Below are 14,785 nucleotides of genomic sequence, written 5' to 3'. Positions count from 1 at the left end.
AGTTTTAATCTGGAATTTGAGATGGAGAGGGTGAAATCAGAAGTGTCGGTATTACAGCTGAGCAAAGGGGACTACAGAGGCATGAGAGAGGAGCAGGCTAAAGTTGACTGGAAAAGGACTCTAGCAGCGATGACAGTGGAACAGCAATGGCAGGAATTTCTGGGAATAATCCAGAAGATGCACGATCTTTTCATTTTAAAGAGGAAGAAAGATTCTAGGGGGGGAAAGGTGACCGTGGCTGACAAAGGAAGTCAAGGACAGAATAAAACTCAAAGAGAAGGCATAGAGCAGAGCAAAGATTATCATTAAATGGAATCATTTAAAAATAAATTGGATAGGCATATGGATGAGAAGGGAATGGAGGGTTATGGTATGAGTGCAGGCAGGTGGGACTAAGGGAAAAAAGTTGTTCGGCACGGACTTGTAGGGCCGAGATGGCCTGTTTCCGTGCTGTAATTGTTATATGTTATTGTTATATGTTATTAGTGGGAATACCTTTTCTGCATCAGTCTTCACAGTGGAAGACGCCAGCAACGTGCCTGAAATTCAAGAGAGTCGGGGGTGGAAGTTAGTTGAGTCGCTGTTACTAGGGAGAAGGTGCTTGGGAAGCTGAAAGGGCTGAAGTCACCTGGACCGGATGGACTACACCCTAGGGTTCTGAAAGAGGTGGCTTTAGGGATTGTGGAGGCATTGACAGTGATATTTCAAGAATCACTAGACACCAGAAAGGTCCCAGACGATTGAAAATTTGCCAATATTACCCCGCTGCTCAAGAAGGGAGCAAAGCAGAATAGTGGGAATTATAGGCCAGTTAGTCTGACTTGAATCCCTTGGGATTGTCCTTAATGGTAGAGTTATCTCCTGGCCCCTTCTTTGCCCAACTAATTTCATTTTTTAGTTTACTCCTTAGTTCCTGAAACTCCTCCAGGGATACACTTGATCCCAGCTGCCTTTGCCTGTCCCATACATCATATAACCATATAACCATATAACAATTACAGCACGGAAACAGGCCATCTCGGCCCTACAAGTCCGCGCCGAACAATTTTTTCCCTTAGTCCCACCTGCCTGCACTCATACCATAACCCTCCATTCCCTTCTCATCCATATGCCTATTCAATTTATTCTTAAATGATACCAACGAACCTGCCGCCACCACTTCCACTGGAAGCTCATTCCACACCGCTACCACTCTCTTCTTCTTCTTCTTTTCGTGTCTTTGAAGCTGGTTGACTATATGACAGTTTCCCATTCCTTTACACAGTCCTTTGCATTTTTGTTGAACACTGCAAGATCCTTTGCAGCTCAAAGGATCTTGCAGTGTTCAACAAAAATGCAAAGGACTGTGTAAAGGAATGGGAAACTGTCATATAGTCAACCAGCTTCAAATGTCTCTGAGTAAAGACATCCTTCTTATTCTTAACCAATGCCTCAATTTTCCTTGTCAACCAAGCTTCCTAACGTTTGCCTGCCTTGCCCTTCACCCTAACACGGACGTGCATATCCTGAGTTCTTGGCAGCGCACTTTTAAAAACATCCCACTTGACTGCTGTTACTTTTCCTTCAAACAACCTGCTCCAATCAACTTGAGTGAGACCTTCTCTCATACCCTCAAAGTTGGCCTTACCCCAATTGAGAATTTTAACACGTAGGCCCAGCCTGGCACTATCCACAACTATATTAAACCTTAAATTGAACAGTCAACCTTAAATTGAACTGGTTCCTCCACAAACACTTCATTCACTTGCCCTTCCCAATTTCCCAAGACTAGATCAAATGTTGCCCTGTCACATGTGGGGCTCCCTACATATTGTTGGAGAAAACTCTCCTGAGAAATTGCACTTCATCTAAACCGTTCACATTACGATGTTCCCAGTCAATATTGGGAAAGTTAAAATCCCCAACTATAACAACCTTATTTGACCTGCAGCAGCCTGCAATCTCCTAGCATATTTGTTGTTCTAATTCCCGTTGACTATTTGGGGGACAGTGGTACACCCCCAACAAGGTGATCATCCCTTTCTTGTTCCTCAGCTCCACCCATACAGCCTCGCTAGACGAACCGTCCGTATTGTCACCTCTAACGAGTGCCGTGACATGCTCCTTAACCAATAATGCAACACCCCCCCCCCCTTCTCTTTTACCCTCACCCCTGTATCTCCTGAAGCTCCTGTACCCCGGAACATTGAGCTGCCAATCCTGCCCCTCCCCTAACCATTTCAGTAATGGCTACAATGTCCCAGTGGCTCGTACCTATACAAGCTCATCTGCCGTGCGCATCAAGCCCCTTGCATTCAAATACTTGCAGTTTAAACCAACCCTCCCTCTCTCTCTGCCTTTCACCTGTCTATTCTGTCACTAAACTTTCTCTCACCACCCCCACCCGTGGAGCACTAATGAGTCAGCCTGTCCACCGCGATGTTGGTCCCCCTCCAGTTAAGGTGCAACCCGTCCCTTTTGTACAGTTCACCCCTGCCCCAGAGGGGATCCCAATGATCCAGAAAGGAAAATCCCTGCCTCCTGCACCAACTCCTCAGCCACACATTCATCTCCCTTATCTTTCTCTTCTTCGCCAGCACGAGGTACTGGAAGAAAACCAGAGATAACTATATTTTTCAGCCTTTTACCTAATTCCCTAAACTCATGTTGCAGAACCTCCTACCTCTTCCTCCCTATATCGTTTGTGCCCTCCCCTCCCCTGCTTTCCTCTCCTCTCTTCCCACGACCCTCCCTCTCCCAGGGCTGGATTAACCATTAAGCAAAATAAGCACGTGCTCAGGGCATCAAGGGAAGGGGGGGGGGGGGCACCACAAAAATGGTAAATGGTTTACGGCACAAAATAAATCACTTTAAACTTGCTGAAATAATATTCGAAGTGGTTTATATGATTGGAAACTTAAAACTGAGATGAGAAGAAGAGGAGAGATATAAAGTACAAAGAAATATCAGAGAGATTTTCTTTTCTAAGTGATGTGCCACATAATGTCACTTCAATGACTTCATCATCTACTGAAATTGAAAGGTATTCTCAGTGTTGTCAAAAACTGATTGATGCTTACCCAGAGAACTTGAACACTAATTTCTCAGCTGAGCTCCAGCAGTTTCACTCATATGTACGCCATAAGTTCAGTGCAACAAAAAATGTAAAAACAAGATTCAGTCATGCTGAACTTTATAAAATAATTGTAGAAGACAATATTGAGTGTGCCTTTCCAAATGTAGACATTGCCTTTCGTATATTTTTAACATTAATGGTCACAAATTGCTCAGCTGAGCGTTCATTTTCTCAGTTGAAGTATATTTAAAAAATCCCATCAGAACAACTATACAACAAGGCAGGCTGGATGCCTTATCTCTACTAAGTATAGAAGCAGATGTGTTACGTAAGATTAATTTTGAGGATCTGATCAAAGACTTTGCAATTAAAAAAAGGAGAAAACTTATCAAATATAAATAAAGTGGAAGTATATAAAAATAAACATTATTTTCCATCTTACTGTTAGTTTTGTTTCATTTTGAAAAAAAAAATGTATTTTATGGTTTATTTTTGTTTATATTTTGAATTACATATATATATGGGGGCACCAAAATCTTTTAAGTGCTTAGGGCCTCTATGGGTCTTAATCCGGCCCTGCCTCTCCCCCCGACAATATCTCTCCCCCAACTCTCGCACTCTCCCCGACACTCTCTCTCCCCTGACCCTGTCTCTTCCCCTGATGCTCTCCCTCTCCCTGCAGATGGCCAGACCCACTGGGGGCAACGTGAAGGTGGGGAGGAGGGGTTGGGGCACTGGTGGAGGGCCCCCTCGGCTGAGGTGGAGACGACAGCCTACGTGCTGCTGGCCCTGCTCTCCCCCCCCAACATCAGCCCCACCCAGCTGCAGCGCTCCTCCCCCATCATCCGCTGGCTGGTCCGCCAGAGGAACTCGTACGGAGGCTTCGCCTCCACACAGGTGAGGGGGAGAGGGGGGAGAAGGAGGAGAGGAGGGGGGGTGGGGGAGGAGCGGGGGAGGGGTTGGGTCTGAGAGAATGAGGGGGGGAGGAAGGGGCGGATGGGGGTACGCCGACAGGCTATGGGCGGAGTGAGTGAGGGGGAATGAGGGGGGGGGAGATGGAGAGGGGAGGGTTGAGTGAAGAGAGAGGAGGTAGTGAGTGGGAGGAATGGAATGGGGACGGAAGGAGAGAATAAGGAGGGAGGGAGTGGGAAGGATAGAAGGGGAGAGATGGAGGGGTGAGGGACGGAGGGGTGTAACGGTGGGTGGACGGAAGGCATGAGGAGGGGGAGCGAGAGAGGGGGGAGCATGCTCCTCGACCAAACACTGTTGAATCGATCCCCAAACTTAAGTCCCCCACCTCTCCCCATGTGCAACTGGTCAAAGGCCTTGCTAATGTACCTCTATCTGCCCCCCCGTCAACCCCCCATTCCCCCCCCACCACCCTCTCCCCTCACCCTCTCTCCTATCCTCTTCCCCCATCCACCCTGTTCTCCACCCCCCCCTTTCCCTTCCCCCATACCCCTATTTCCCCTCATCCTCTCCCCCCTCACTCCCTCCCCTCTACAGGACACAGTGGTGGCCCTCCAAGCCCTCTCCCTCTATGCGGCCCTCACCTACTCCCCGAGCCCCTCTCCTCCGTCTCGCTCACTGGCCCCGGTGGCTTCCAGCGGCTCCTCCACATCGACGCCCACAACCGGCTGGTGGTGCAGAGAGCGGCACTGCCGGACCCCGGCACCTACATCGGCAACATCACCGGCACCAGCTGTATGCTGCTCCAGGTGAGGGGGAGGACAGTGGGGGGGGGGGGGGGGGGGTTCGGTGGGGGGGGGTCGGTGGGGGGGGGGGCGGAGGGTGGGTGGAGAGAGGAAGGGAGGGACACAAGGAGTCATCGTGGAAACGGGCCCTTCGGCCCAACTTGCCGACCCCGACCAACATGCCCCAGCTACACTCGTCCCACCTGCCAGTTTTTGGCCCATATCCTTCCAAACCTGGCCGCTGGCAGCTTGCTCCATACACCCACCACCCTTTGTGTGGATAAAGGTATCTCTCAGATTCCTATTACATCATTTCCCCTTCACCTTAAACCTAGATCTTCTGATCCTTGATTCACCTACTCTGGCCAAGAGACTCTATGCAACTACCCGATCTATTCCTCTCATGATTTTATACAATTCTATAAGATTACCCGTCGACCTCCTGCACTCCAAGAAATAGAGTGTCAGCCTATTCAACCTCTCCCTATAGCTCAGGCCCTCTCGTCCTGGTAATATCCTTGTAAACCTTCTCTTTACCGTTTCCAGCTTGACATCATCTTTCCTATAAAATGGTGCCCAGAACTGAACATAATGCTCTCAATACAGCCTCACCTACATCTTGTACAACTGCAACATGACCTCCCAACTTCTATACTCAATACTCTGACTGATGAAGGCCAATGTGCCAAATGCCTTTTTGACCACGCTATCTACCTGAGACTACACCTTCAAGGAACCATGACTCCGAGATCCCTCTGCTCTACAACACCCCCCCCAGAGCCCTACCATTCACTGTGTAAGTCCTGCCCATGTTAGACTTCTTAAAGTGCAACATCTCACATTTCTCTGTATGCAATTCCATCAACCATTCCTCAGCTAACCTGGCCAATCGATCAAAATCCTGCTGCAATCTTTCATAACCATTTTCACTATCTGCAAAACCACTCACTTTGCTATCACCAGCAATCTTGCTCATTTTGCCCTGTATGTTCTCATCTAAATCATTACTATAGATGACAAACAGTAACGGACCCAGCACCGAACCCTGAGGCACACCACTAGTCACAGGCCTCCAGTCCGAGAAGCAACCTTCCACCATCACCCTCTGCTTCCTTCCATGAAGCCAATGTTCAATGTATTCAGCTATCTCTCCTTGGATCCCATGCGATCTAACCTTCCAGGGAGTAGGGAGGGTTGGAGGGAGGGGTGGAGGAGGGAGGGAGGAGGGCTGGAGTGTGGGAGGGAGGGAGGAGGGGTGGAGGTTGTAGTGAGGCCAGTGTGGGAGCGGTGAGGGAAAGGTTGAGGGTGAGTGAGGTAGGGAAGAGGGAGGGTTGAGTGAGGGAAGGGTGGAGAGAACGGTGAGTGAGTGCTGTACTGATCCTGCCCTCCCCCCTCCCTGCCCCAGACGTCTCTCCGTTACCACACACTGCCGTCTGCCGGTGCTGCCGCCTTCCAGCTCTCCCTCCACCTGGAGCCGTACGGGAAGACGGAGGCAAAGCTGCACATCAACGTCACGTGAGCTCCACCGTCTGGTGGCCAGACGGGCCGACTGAGGGAGGGAGCATCTTGGGGGAGATGGGCCATCTGGGACAGTAGAAAGGGGTTGTCTGGGGGCTAGACAGTTCATCTGGGCAGTAGAGACGGGCTGTCTGAGGGACGACGGGACGTCTGGGGCGGTAGAGATGGACAGTCTGTGGGTGGAAGGGGCCGTCTGGGGAGTGACGATGGGTTGTTTGCAGCGAGACGGGCTGTCTGGGGCGGGAGAGGGACTGTCTGATGTGGGGGACGGACCGTCTTGGGGGGAGATGGACTGCCTTGGGGAGGGGCTGTCTGGGATGGGGTAGGGACCATATAGGGGGCAAGACGGCCATCTGTGGGGCAGGTGGGCCGTCTGGCAGGGCTAGATGGGTTGTGTGGGGAGAGACGGGCCGTCTGGGTGGTGGGTCTGTCTGGGGGGTGGGGTTGTCCTGGAACCGTCTGGGGGGGAGGGGCCGTTTGTGCCCTGGTGCTGGGACCCGGGTTGTGTTCCTATGTTCTGTGTATAACCGTGTGCTCCTGTGAGTTCCCATGCCCAATGCTTTCCCGTGTGTTCCTTTTGTTTTTGTTTTTGCCTTTGTGTATCCGTGTGTTCCCATTTACCCCCATGTGTTTCATGTGTGACCGTGTTCACGTGTCCCGTGTTACCATGTGTTCCCGTGTCCACATGCCCCATGTGTGATCGTATGTTCTCGTGTCCCGTATGTTCCCGTGTCCACATGCCCCGTGTGTGATCGTGTGTCCGTGTCCCGTGCCCCGTGTGTGATCGATTGCTCACATGTCCCGTGTGTTTCCGTGCTCTGTGTGTTCACATGTGTTACCGTTTTGCCCCGCAGCTACACGGGATCCCGCAACGTCTCCAACATGGTGATCGTCAACGTGAAGATGCTCTCCGGGTATTCCCCCCAGGTACGGGGCGGGGGCAGGGCTGGTTTCACGGGGATCCCCCCACAACGAGGGGGATGGGGGTATGGGCTGCCGCCACCATCGGGGCTGTTACTGATGACCTTTGCCCCTCTCGCTCCAGACCACGATGCCTATGGGTGTGAGTCGCATAGAGTCAAAGGACGGACATTTCCTGATGTACATTGAAAAGGTGAGGGGGGGTTGTATGGGGAGTGGGGACGAGGGGGTGGGGGAGGGTGACGGGAGGTGAGGAGGAGGTGGGTGGGGGAGGGGGGTTTAGACGGGGGAGAAGCTGCGGTCCATGACTGACCCCCCGCTGCCCCACAGATGGACGCCGGCCAGACCCTCCCCCTGTCCCGTCCGCATCTTCCAGGAATTCCCTGTGGAAAACCTGCAGGAGGCCCAAGTCTCCGTCTACGACTACTACGTGACCGGTAGGGCCCAGCTTCCCCCTCACTCCTCCCCCCTCACTCCTCCCCCCTCCTGCTCCTCCCCCACTCCTGCCCCTCCTGCTCCCCCCTCACTCCTCCCCCACTCCTGCTCCCCCTCACTCCTCCCCTTCCTGCTCCCCCTCACTCCTCCCCCTCACTCCTCCCCCCTCCTGCTCCCTCTCACTCCTCCCCCTCAAGCTCCCCCCCCTGCTCCCCCCTCACTCCTCCCCCTCCTACTCCCCCCCTCCTGCTCCCCCCTCACTCCTCCCTCACTCCTCCCCCTCCTGCTCCTCCCTCCTCCTCCCCCCTCGCTCCTCCCCCTCGCTCCTCCCCCCTCGCTCCTCCCCCCTCGCTCCTCCCCCTCACTTCCTCCCCCTCACTCCTGCCCCCTCCTGACTCCCCCTCACATCCTGCCCCCCTCACTCCTGCCCCTCACTGCCTCCCCCTCCTGCCCTCCCCCACTCATCCCCCCTCCTGCTTCCCCCACACTTCCTCCAACATCAATGCGTCCCCCTCACTCCTCCCCCTCCTAGCTCCTCCTCATTCCTGCTCCTCCCTCCCTCCTCCCCCTCCTGCTCCCCCCCCCTCACTCCTCCCCCCCTGCTCCTCCCCTCCTGCTCCTCCCCCCTCCTGCTCCCCCCTCCCTCCTCCCCCCCTCCTCCCCCCCCCTCCTGCTCCCCCCTCACTCCTCCCCCTCCTCTCCCCCCTCCTCTCCCCCCTCCTCCTCCCCCCCTCGCTCCTCCTCCCTCGCTCCTCCTCCCTCGCTCCTCTCCCCTCGCTCCTCCCCCCTCCTCCCCCCCTCTCTCCTGTCCTCCCTCCCCCCTCCTCCTCCCTCCTCCTCCCCCCCTCCTGCTCCCCCCCTCCTCTCCCCCTCACTCCTCCCCCCTCCTGCTCCCCCCTCTCTCCTGCCCCCCCTCACTCCTGCTCCCCTCCTGCTCCCCCCTCACTCCTCCCCCCTCCTGCTCCCCCTCACTCCTCCCCCTCCTGCTCCCCCCTCATTCCTGCTCCTCCCTCACTCCTCCCCCTTCCTGCTCCCCCCTCACTCCTCCCCCTCCTGCTCCCCCCTCCTGCTCCCCCTCACTCCTCCCCCTTCCTGCTCCCCCTCACTCCTCCCCCTCCTGCTCTCCCCTCATTCCTGCTCCCCCCTCACTTCCTCCCCCCCTCCTACTCCTCCCTCACTCCTCCCTTCCTGCTCCCCCTCCTCCTCACTCCTCCCCCTTCCTCCTCACTCCTCCCCCCCTGCTCCTCCCTCACTCCTGCCCCTCCTGCTCTCCCCTCATTCCTGCTCCTCCCTCACTCCTCCCTTCCTGCTCCTCCCTCACTCCTCCCCTTCCTGCTCCTCCCTCACTCCTCCCTTCTTGCCTCCTTCTGCTCCCTCCCTCCACTCTCCTTCCCACCCTTCCTCTCTCACTCCCTCTCTCCTCCACCTTCACTCCTTCCTCTACCCTCTGCACACTCTTCCACCCTCCCTCCTTCCACCCTCTCTCTCTATTCCCTCCCTCCATCCACCATATGTCTACCCTGCCTCCCTGCTTCTACCATCCATCCACGCTGCCTCCCTCCACCCTCCCTCGATGTTAAATCACTCCTCACCTCTCTCTGTCTCTCTTTGCCAGACGAGGCCGCCATTGCTGGGTACAAGTGGCCCACTTCAAGCAAGGAGTAGCAAATCAGTGAGTGTTTCCCCCCCTCACCCCCGCAACCCCTTTCCTGCACTCCCCACTCCCTCTTTTCCCCTCTCCCCTGGAAGAGATGGGAACTAGGGTCACACTGGGGGATGGCGACGGGTTATACTGGGGGTGTGAGGAATGGGGTCACAATGGGGAGTGGGGTTACACTGGGGGGTGGGGTCACACTGGGGGGTGGGGTCACACTGGGGACTGGGGTCACACTGGGGACTGGGGTCACACTGGGGACTGGGGTCACACTGGGGACTGGGGTCACACTGGGGACTGGGGTCACATCGGGGACTGGGGTCACACTGGGGGGTGGGGTCAAACCGGGATGGGGGGTGGGGAAAGGGGTCACACTGGGGACTGGGGTCACACTGGGGACGGGTCACACCGGGATGGGGGGTGGAGAATGGGGGTCACACTGGGGGGTGGGGTCACACCGGGGACTGGGGTCACACTGGGGACTGGGGTCGCACCGGGATGGGGGGTGGGGAATGGGGTCACACTGGGGACTGGGGTCACACTGGGGGGTGGGGTCACACCGGGATGGGGGGGTGTGGAATGGGGTCACACTGGGGACTGGGGTCACACTGGGGACGGGTCACACCGGGTTGGGGGGTGGGGAATGGGGTCACACTGGGGACTGGGGTCACACGGGTGGGGGAGGGTGGGAGAGGGGTCACATTGTGGTGAGGGGGGGGCGTGTCAGCTTCTGTCCAGGTCAGTGTGAGGTGGTGTTTTTGGGAAGTCCACCAAGGGCTGGGCCTTCTGAGTGATGGGTGGGTCCCTGCGATTGTTGTAGAGCTGAGGGATCCAGGAACATAGAGTGGTAGCACCGTACAGCACGGCAACACGATGATGTGTTCCAGGCCCACACCACCCTCTCTCAGTATAAAACTACTTGCCCACCACATCTCCATTCAACTGTCCCCCTCTCACCTTGTAGCCAAGTCATTTACTGTTGGACTTTTTCACTCTGGGGAAAAGGTTCTGACTGTCTACGTCTTTCATTATTTTATGGACATGTATCAAGTCTCCCTTCAACCTCCGGCATTCCAGAGAAAATAATCCAAGTGTGTCCAACCTCTCCCTGTAGCTGAACCCTCTAATCCAGGCAGCATTCTGGTGAACCTTCTCTGCACCGTCTCCAAAGCCTCCAACCCTTTCCTGTAATGGGGCGATCAGAACGGCACGCAATACTCCAGGTTGTGACACTTCAGCATATCATTCTATATCTTCCTAGCATCCAATCGTATGTCCCCTGTCATGGATACAGAGAGATCAAGAAAGGGGAGAGGGGTGTTAGACAGTGGACATTGGTGGTAATGAGATTGGCAAGTTATGCACGGGTGCAGGAAGCAGCCCCCATGCAGCTGTATGTTGCCCCAATGTAGCTGTCCATGTACCCCCCCATGCAGCTGTCAATGCAGCCCCCATGCAGCTGTCAATGCAGCCCCATGCAGCTGTCAATGCAGCCCCCATGCAGCTGTCAATGCAGCCCCCAGGCAGCTGCCAATGTAGTCCCCAGGCAGCTGCCAATGCTGTCCCCAGGCAGCTGCCAATGCAGCCCCCATGCAGCTGCCAATGCAGCCACCATGCAGCTATTGAGGCAGCTGAGTATGCAGCCCCCATGTAGCTGTCTATGTAGCCCCCCATGTAGCCGTGATGCAGCCCCCATGCAGTTGTCAATGCAACCCCCAATGCAGCCCTCATGCAGCTGACAAAGCAGCTAAACGTTGGGGATGGAGCCGATGTAAGTTTGGAACAAGGACTGTTCGACAGAACCAATAACAATGCAGACAGTGCCCATTGAGTGCCCGTGACTATATCTTTAAATTGGAGAAAGTGGGAAGTCTAAAAGAGAAGTTATTGAGGGTGAGGACAAGTTCCAGCAGGCGGAGGAGAGTGTCGCAGAGGGGAACTGATTGGATCCCTGTTCAAGGAAGAACTGTTGGACATTGAGACCTTACGTGTAGGAATGTAGTTCTAAACCATTCCTATCCATCCACCCATCCAAGTGTCTTTTAAATGCTGTTATAGTCCATGCCTCCCCAACCACCTCTGGCAGCTTGTTCCATAAACAAAGCTGCCAACTCTCACGCATTGAGCATGAGAATTATACATTTCGCCCAATTCTCACGCTCTCACGCTGATCACAGAATTTCTCACGCTCCATCGTGAGAAATTCTGTGATCAACGAGAATTTCGAAACTAATATCAACTGCTTGTGTGCGCGTCTGTTGACAAGACAGCAGCATTCTTATTCTCTGTTATTCTCACTTGACCGAACCGTCACACACCTCCAAAGCATGTCCCCATCCAAATTTACATTGAAAGACACGTACCTGGCAGTGAATGAGTGTCACCCATCGCAGCAAGTAATGGAATGATTTGAAAGAGGGAATTAGGAGCAACACTAGCAAGTTTGTGAATGACACAAAGCTGGGTGGCAGTGTGAACTGTGATGTTAGGAGGTTGCAGGGTGACCTGGACAGGTTGAGTGAGTGGGCACATGCAGTATATTATAGATAAATGTGAGGTTACCCACTTTGGCGGCAAAAATAAGGGGGCAGTTTATTATCTCAATGGGGTTAGGTTAGGCAAGGGGGAGGTGTAGCGAGACCTGGGCGTCCTTGTACACCAGTCACTGAAAGTTGGCTTACAGGTACAGCAGGCAGTGAAGAAAGCTAATGGAATGTTAGCCTTCATAACAAGAGGATTTCAGTATAGGAGTAAAGAGGCTTTTCTGCAGTTGTATAGGGCTCTGGTGAGACCACACCTGGAGTATTGTGTCCAGTTTTGGTCTCCGAATTTGAGGAAGGACATCCTTGTGATTGAGGCAGTGCAGCGTAGGTTCACGAGAATGATCCCTGGCATGGCGAGACTGTCATATGAGGAAAGATTGAAAAGACTAGGCTTGTATTCACTGGAGTTTAGAAAGATGAGGGGGGTTCTTATAGAAACATATACAATTATAAAAGGACTGGACAAGCTAGATGTAGAAAAAATGTTCCCAATGTTGGGCGAGTCTAGAACCAGGGGCCACATTCTTAGAATAAAGAGGAGGCCATTTAAGACTGAGGTCAGAAAAAACTTTTTCACCCAGAGAGTTGTGAATTTATGGAATTCCCTGCCACAGAGGGCAGTGGAGGCCAAGTCACTGGGTGGATTTAAGAGAGAGTTAGATAGAGCTCTAGGGGCTAGTGGAATCAAGAGATATGGGGAGAAGGCAGGCACGGGTTATTGATTAGCGCCGATCAGCCATGATCACAACGGTGATGGCTTGAAGGGCCGAATGGCCTCCTCCTGCACCTATTTTCTATGTTAGTTGTGGTAATGTAATTGTCCCTGAAGCTGGTGGTGTTGATTCAGGCTTCTATACCTCCTGCCCATTGGTGGCAGTGGGAAGAGGGCACGGCCCAGATGGTGTGGTCCTTGATAGTAGATGCCCCTTGGCTCAGAGAGAGCTGGCATCGTGGGAGCTCCAGGCTCCCGACCGCAAACAGACCGCTGGTGTTGGCATGGTCTCAGCTTGTGGGCATGGCTGCCAATTGCAGGCCGGTGCCACCGTGGCCCAGGCCGATAGCTATTGTGTCCAGGGAGGCTTCACATGGATGGCAGCACCATGCGGATGTAGGACGGGGAATGGTGGCGCTCACCTGTCTCGATCTACATGGGCATGTGTGTTAGCGTGGCAACAGCTGATCACGTGGACATACGGTGTTCAGGAAGGTTTACAGGACGTGATGGCATTGGCTTGTTATTTGTCACGTATACCGAGGTACAGTGAAACGATGTGTTGTAATGCAATACATGCAAGTCATATCGTGCATGAGTAGTGGAGAAAGTTGATCAACAGCCTGTAGAACATAGTGTCACAGCGACAGAGGAAGTGCAGGTAATAGAAGTGTACGGGCAGCAAGGTGGTGGATTGGGAGATGGGGAATTCATCCTTAGGGTACGGGAGGAGTGTTCACTACACTAGTAACAGTGGACAGAAGCTGTTCCTGTATACAGTGCACATGCTTTCCAACCTTTGTATCTTGGGTGGGGCGGGGAGAAAAGGGAATGACCGGGTGCGAGCGGTCATTGGATATGCTGGAGATACAAGGAATGGCAGATGCTGGTTTACGAAGAAGACACAAAGTGCTGGAGTAAACGAGTCGGGCAGCATATGTGGAGAACAGGGATAGTTGATGTTTCGGGTCGGAACCCAAAATACCTGAATTTGACCCGAAACGTCACTTGTCCATGTTCTCCAGATACGTTGCCTGACCCACTGTCACTCCAGCACTTTGTGTCTTTCCTTAATGATGCTGGCTCCTATCGTGGGGCAGGGTGAGGTGTAGATGGTGTTGATTGGGAAGGGCAGTGGTGTGTACGATGGAAGAATCTGAAGAGTAACTTTTTCACACAAAGGGTGGTGGGTGTATGGAACAGGCTGCCAGAGGAGGTAGTTGAGGCAGGGACTATCCCAACATTTAAGAAGCAGTTAGACAGGCACATGGATAGGACCGATTTGGACTTGGACCAAATGCTGGTAGGTGGGACTAGTGAAGCTGGGACATGTTGGGTGATGTGGGCATGTTGGGCTGAAGGTTCTGTCTCCACAATGTTTCACTCCATGACTAGGCTGCATCCACAACTCATTGCTGTGTAGTACCACGGGCAACACCACCTGCTGCTTCACCTCCAGGCATTGAGCTGTTGCACTTTGGGAGGTCAAACACAAGGGGGAAATGTACAGTTAATGGCAGAACCCTTAAGTACAGAGGGATCTTGGGGTCCAAATCCACAGCTCCCTTAAAGCAGATTGAGTGGTAAAGAAGGCATTTGGTATGAAGTTTGAAGAAGGGTCCAGACCCAAAACATGACCTATCCATGATCTCCAAGATGCTGCCTGACCTGCTGAGTTACTCCCGCACTTTGTGTCTTTTGGAGGCATGAGGTATGCCTACGTGCATTGCGTATATGAGTCAGGAAGCTTTATAAATCTCTGGTTGGACTGTATTTGGAGTATTATGCGCAGTTCTGGTCATCCCCCTTACAGGAAGGAATTTAGACTTTAGAAATACAGCACGGAAACGAGCTCTTCAGCCAACAAGCGATCACAACGTACATTAACACTATCCTATACACTGGGGAAATTTTACAATGTTACCAAAGCCATTTATCCTACAAACCTGAACATATTTGGAATGTGGAGGGAAACGGGGCATTTGGAGGAAACCCACGCGGTCACAGGGAGAAAGAACAAACTCCATAGACAGCAGCTCATACACTAACATATCCTACACACTAGTCAGGATGGACAGTAGCCGCAGGAAAGTAGCAGTCAGGATCTACTTCATAGCTCACAGACGTCACAGATTCATAGCAAAAGGATTTGAGTATAGGAGCAGGGAGGTTCTACTGCAGTTGTACAGGGTCTTGGTGAGACCACACCTGGAGTACTGCGTAGTTTTGGTCTCCAAATCTGAGGAAAGACAT

At 53.2% G+C, this 14,785-nt stretch overlaps 1 protein-coding gene across 1 annotated transcript in view; it reads left to right on the top strand.

Annotated features, from left to right (window-relative positions):
* LOC116967005 (alpha-2-macroglobulin-like protein 1) overlaps nt 1-14,785 on the top strand; it is a 107,722-nt gene that overhangs the window by 91,824 nt on the left and 1,113 nt on the right. The window contains 8 exon segments of the mRNA XM_033013426.1: nt 3,738-3,952; nt 4,562-4,625; nt 4,628-4,773; nt 6,155-6,264; nt 7,122-7,194; nt 7,313-7,381; nt 7,519-7,625; nt 9,239-9,295. Coding sequence (XP_032869317.1) covers nt 3,738-3,952; nt 4,562-4,625; nt 4,628-4,773; nt 6,155-6,264; nt 7,122-7,194; nt 7,313-7,381; nt 7,519-7,625; nt 9,239-9,295 — 841 coding nt within the window.

Source organism: Amblyraja radiata, chromosome 38 (genome assembly GCF_010909765.2).
Source record: "Amblyraja radiata isolate CabotCenter1 chromosome 38, sAmbRad1.1.pri, whole genome shotgun sequence".
Classification (NCBI taxonomy): Eukaryota; Metazoa; Chordata; class Chondrichthyes; order Rajiformes; family Rajidae; genus Amblyraja; species Amblyraja radiata.
Note: the sequence above shows the minus strand (reverse complement) of the source record. Positions and strands in the feature narration are given on the sequence as shown.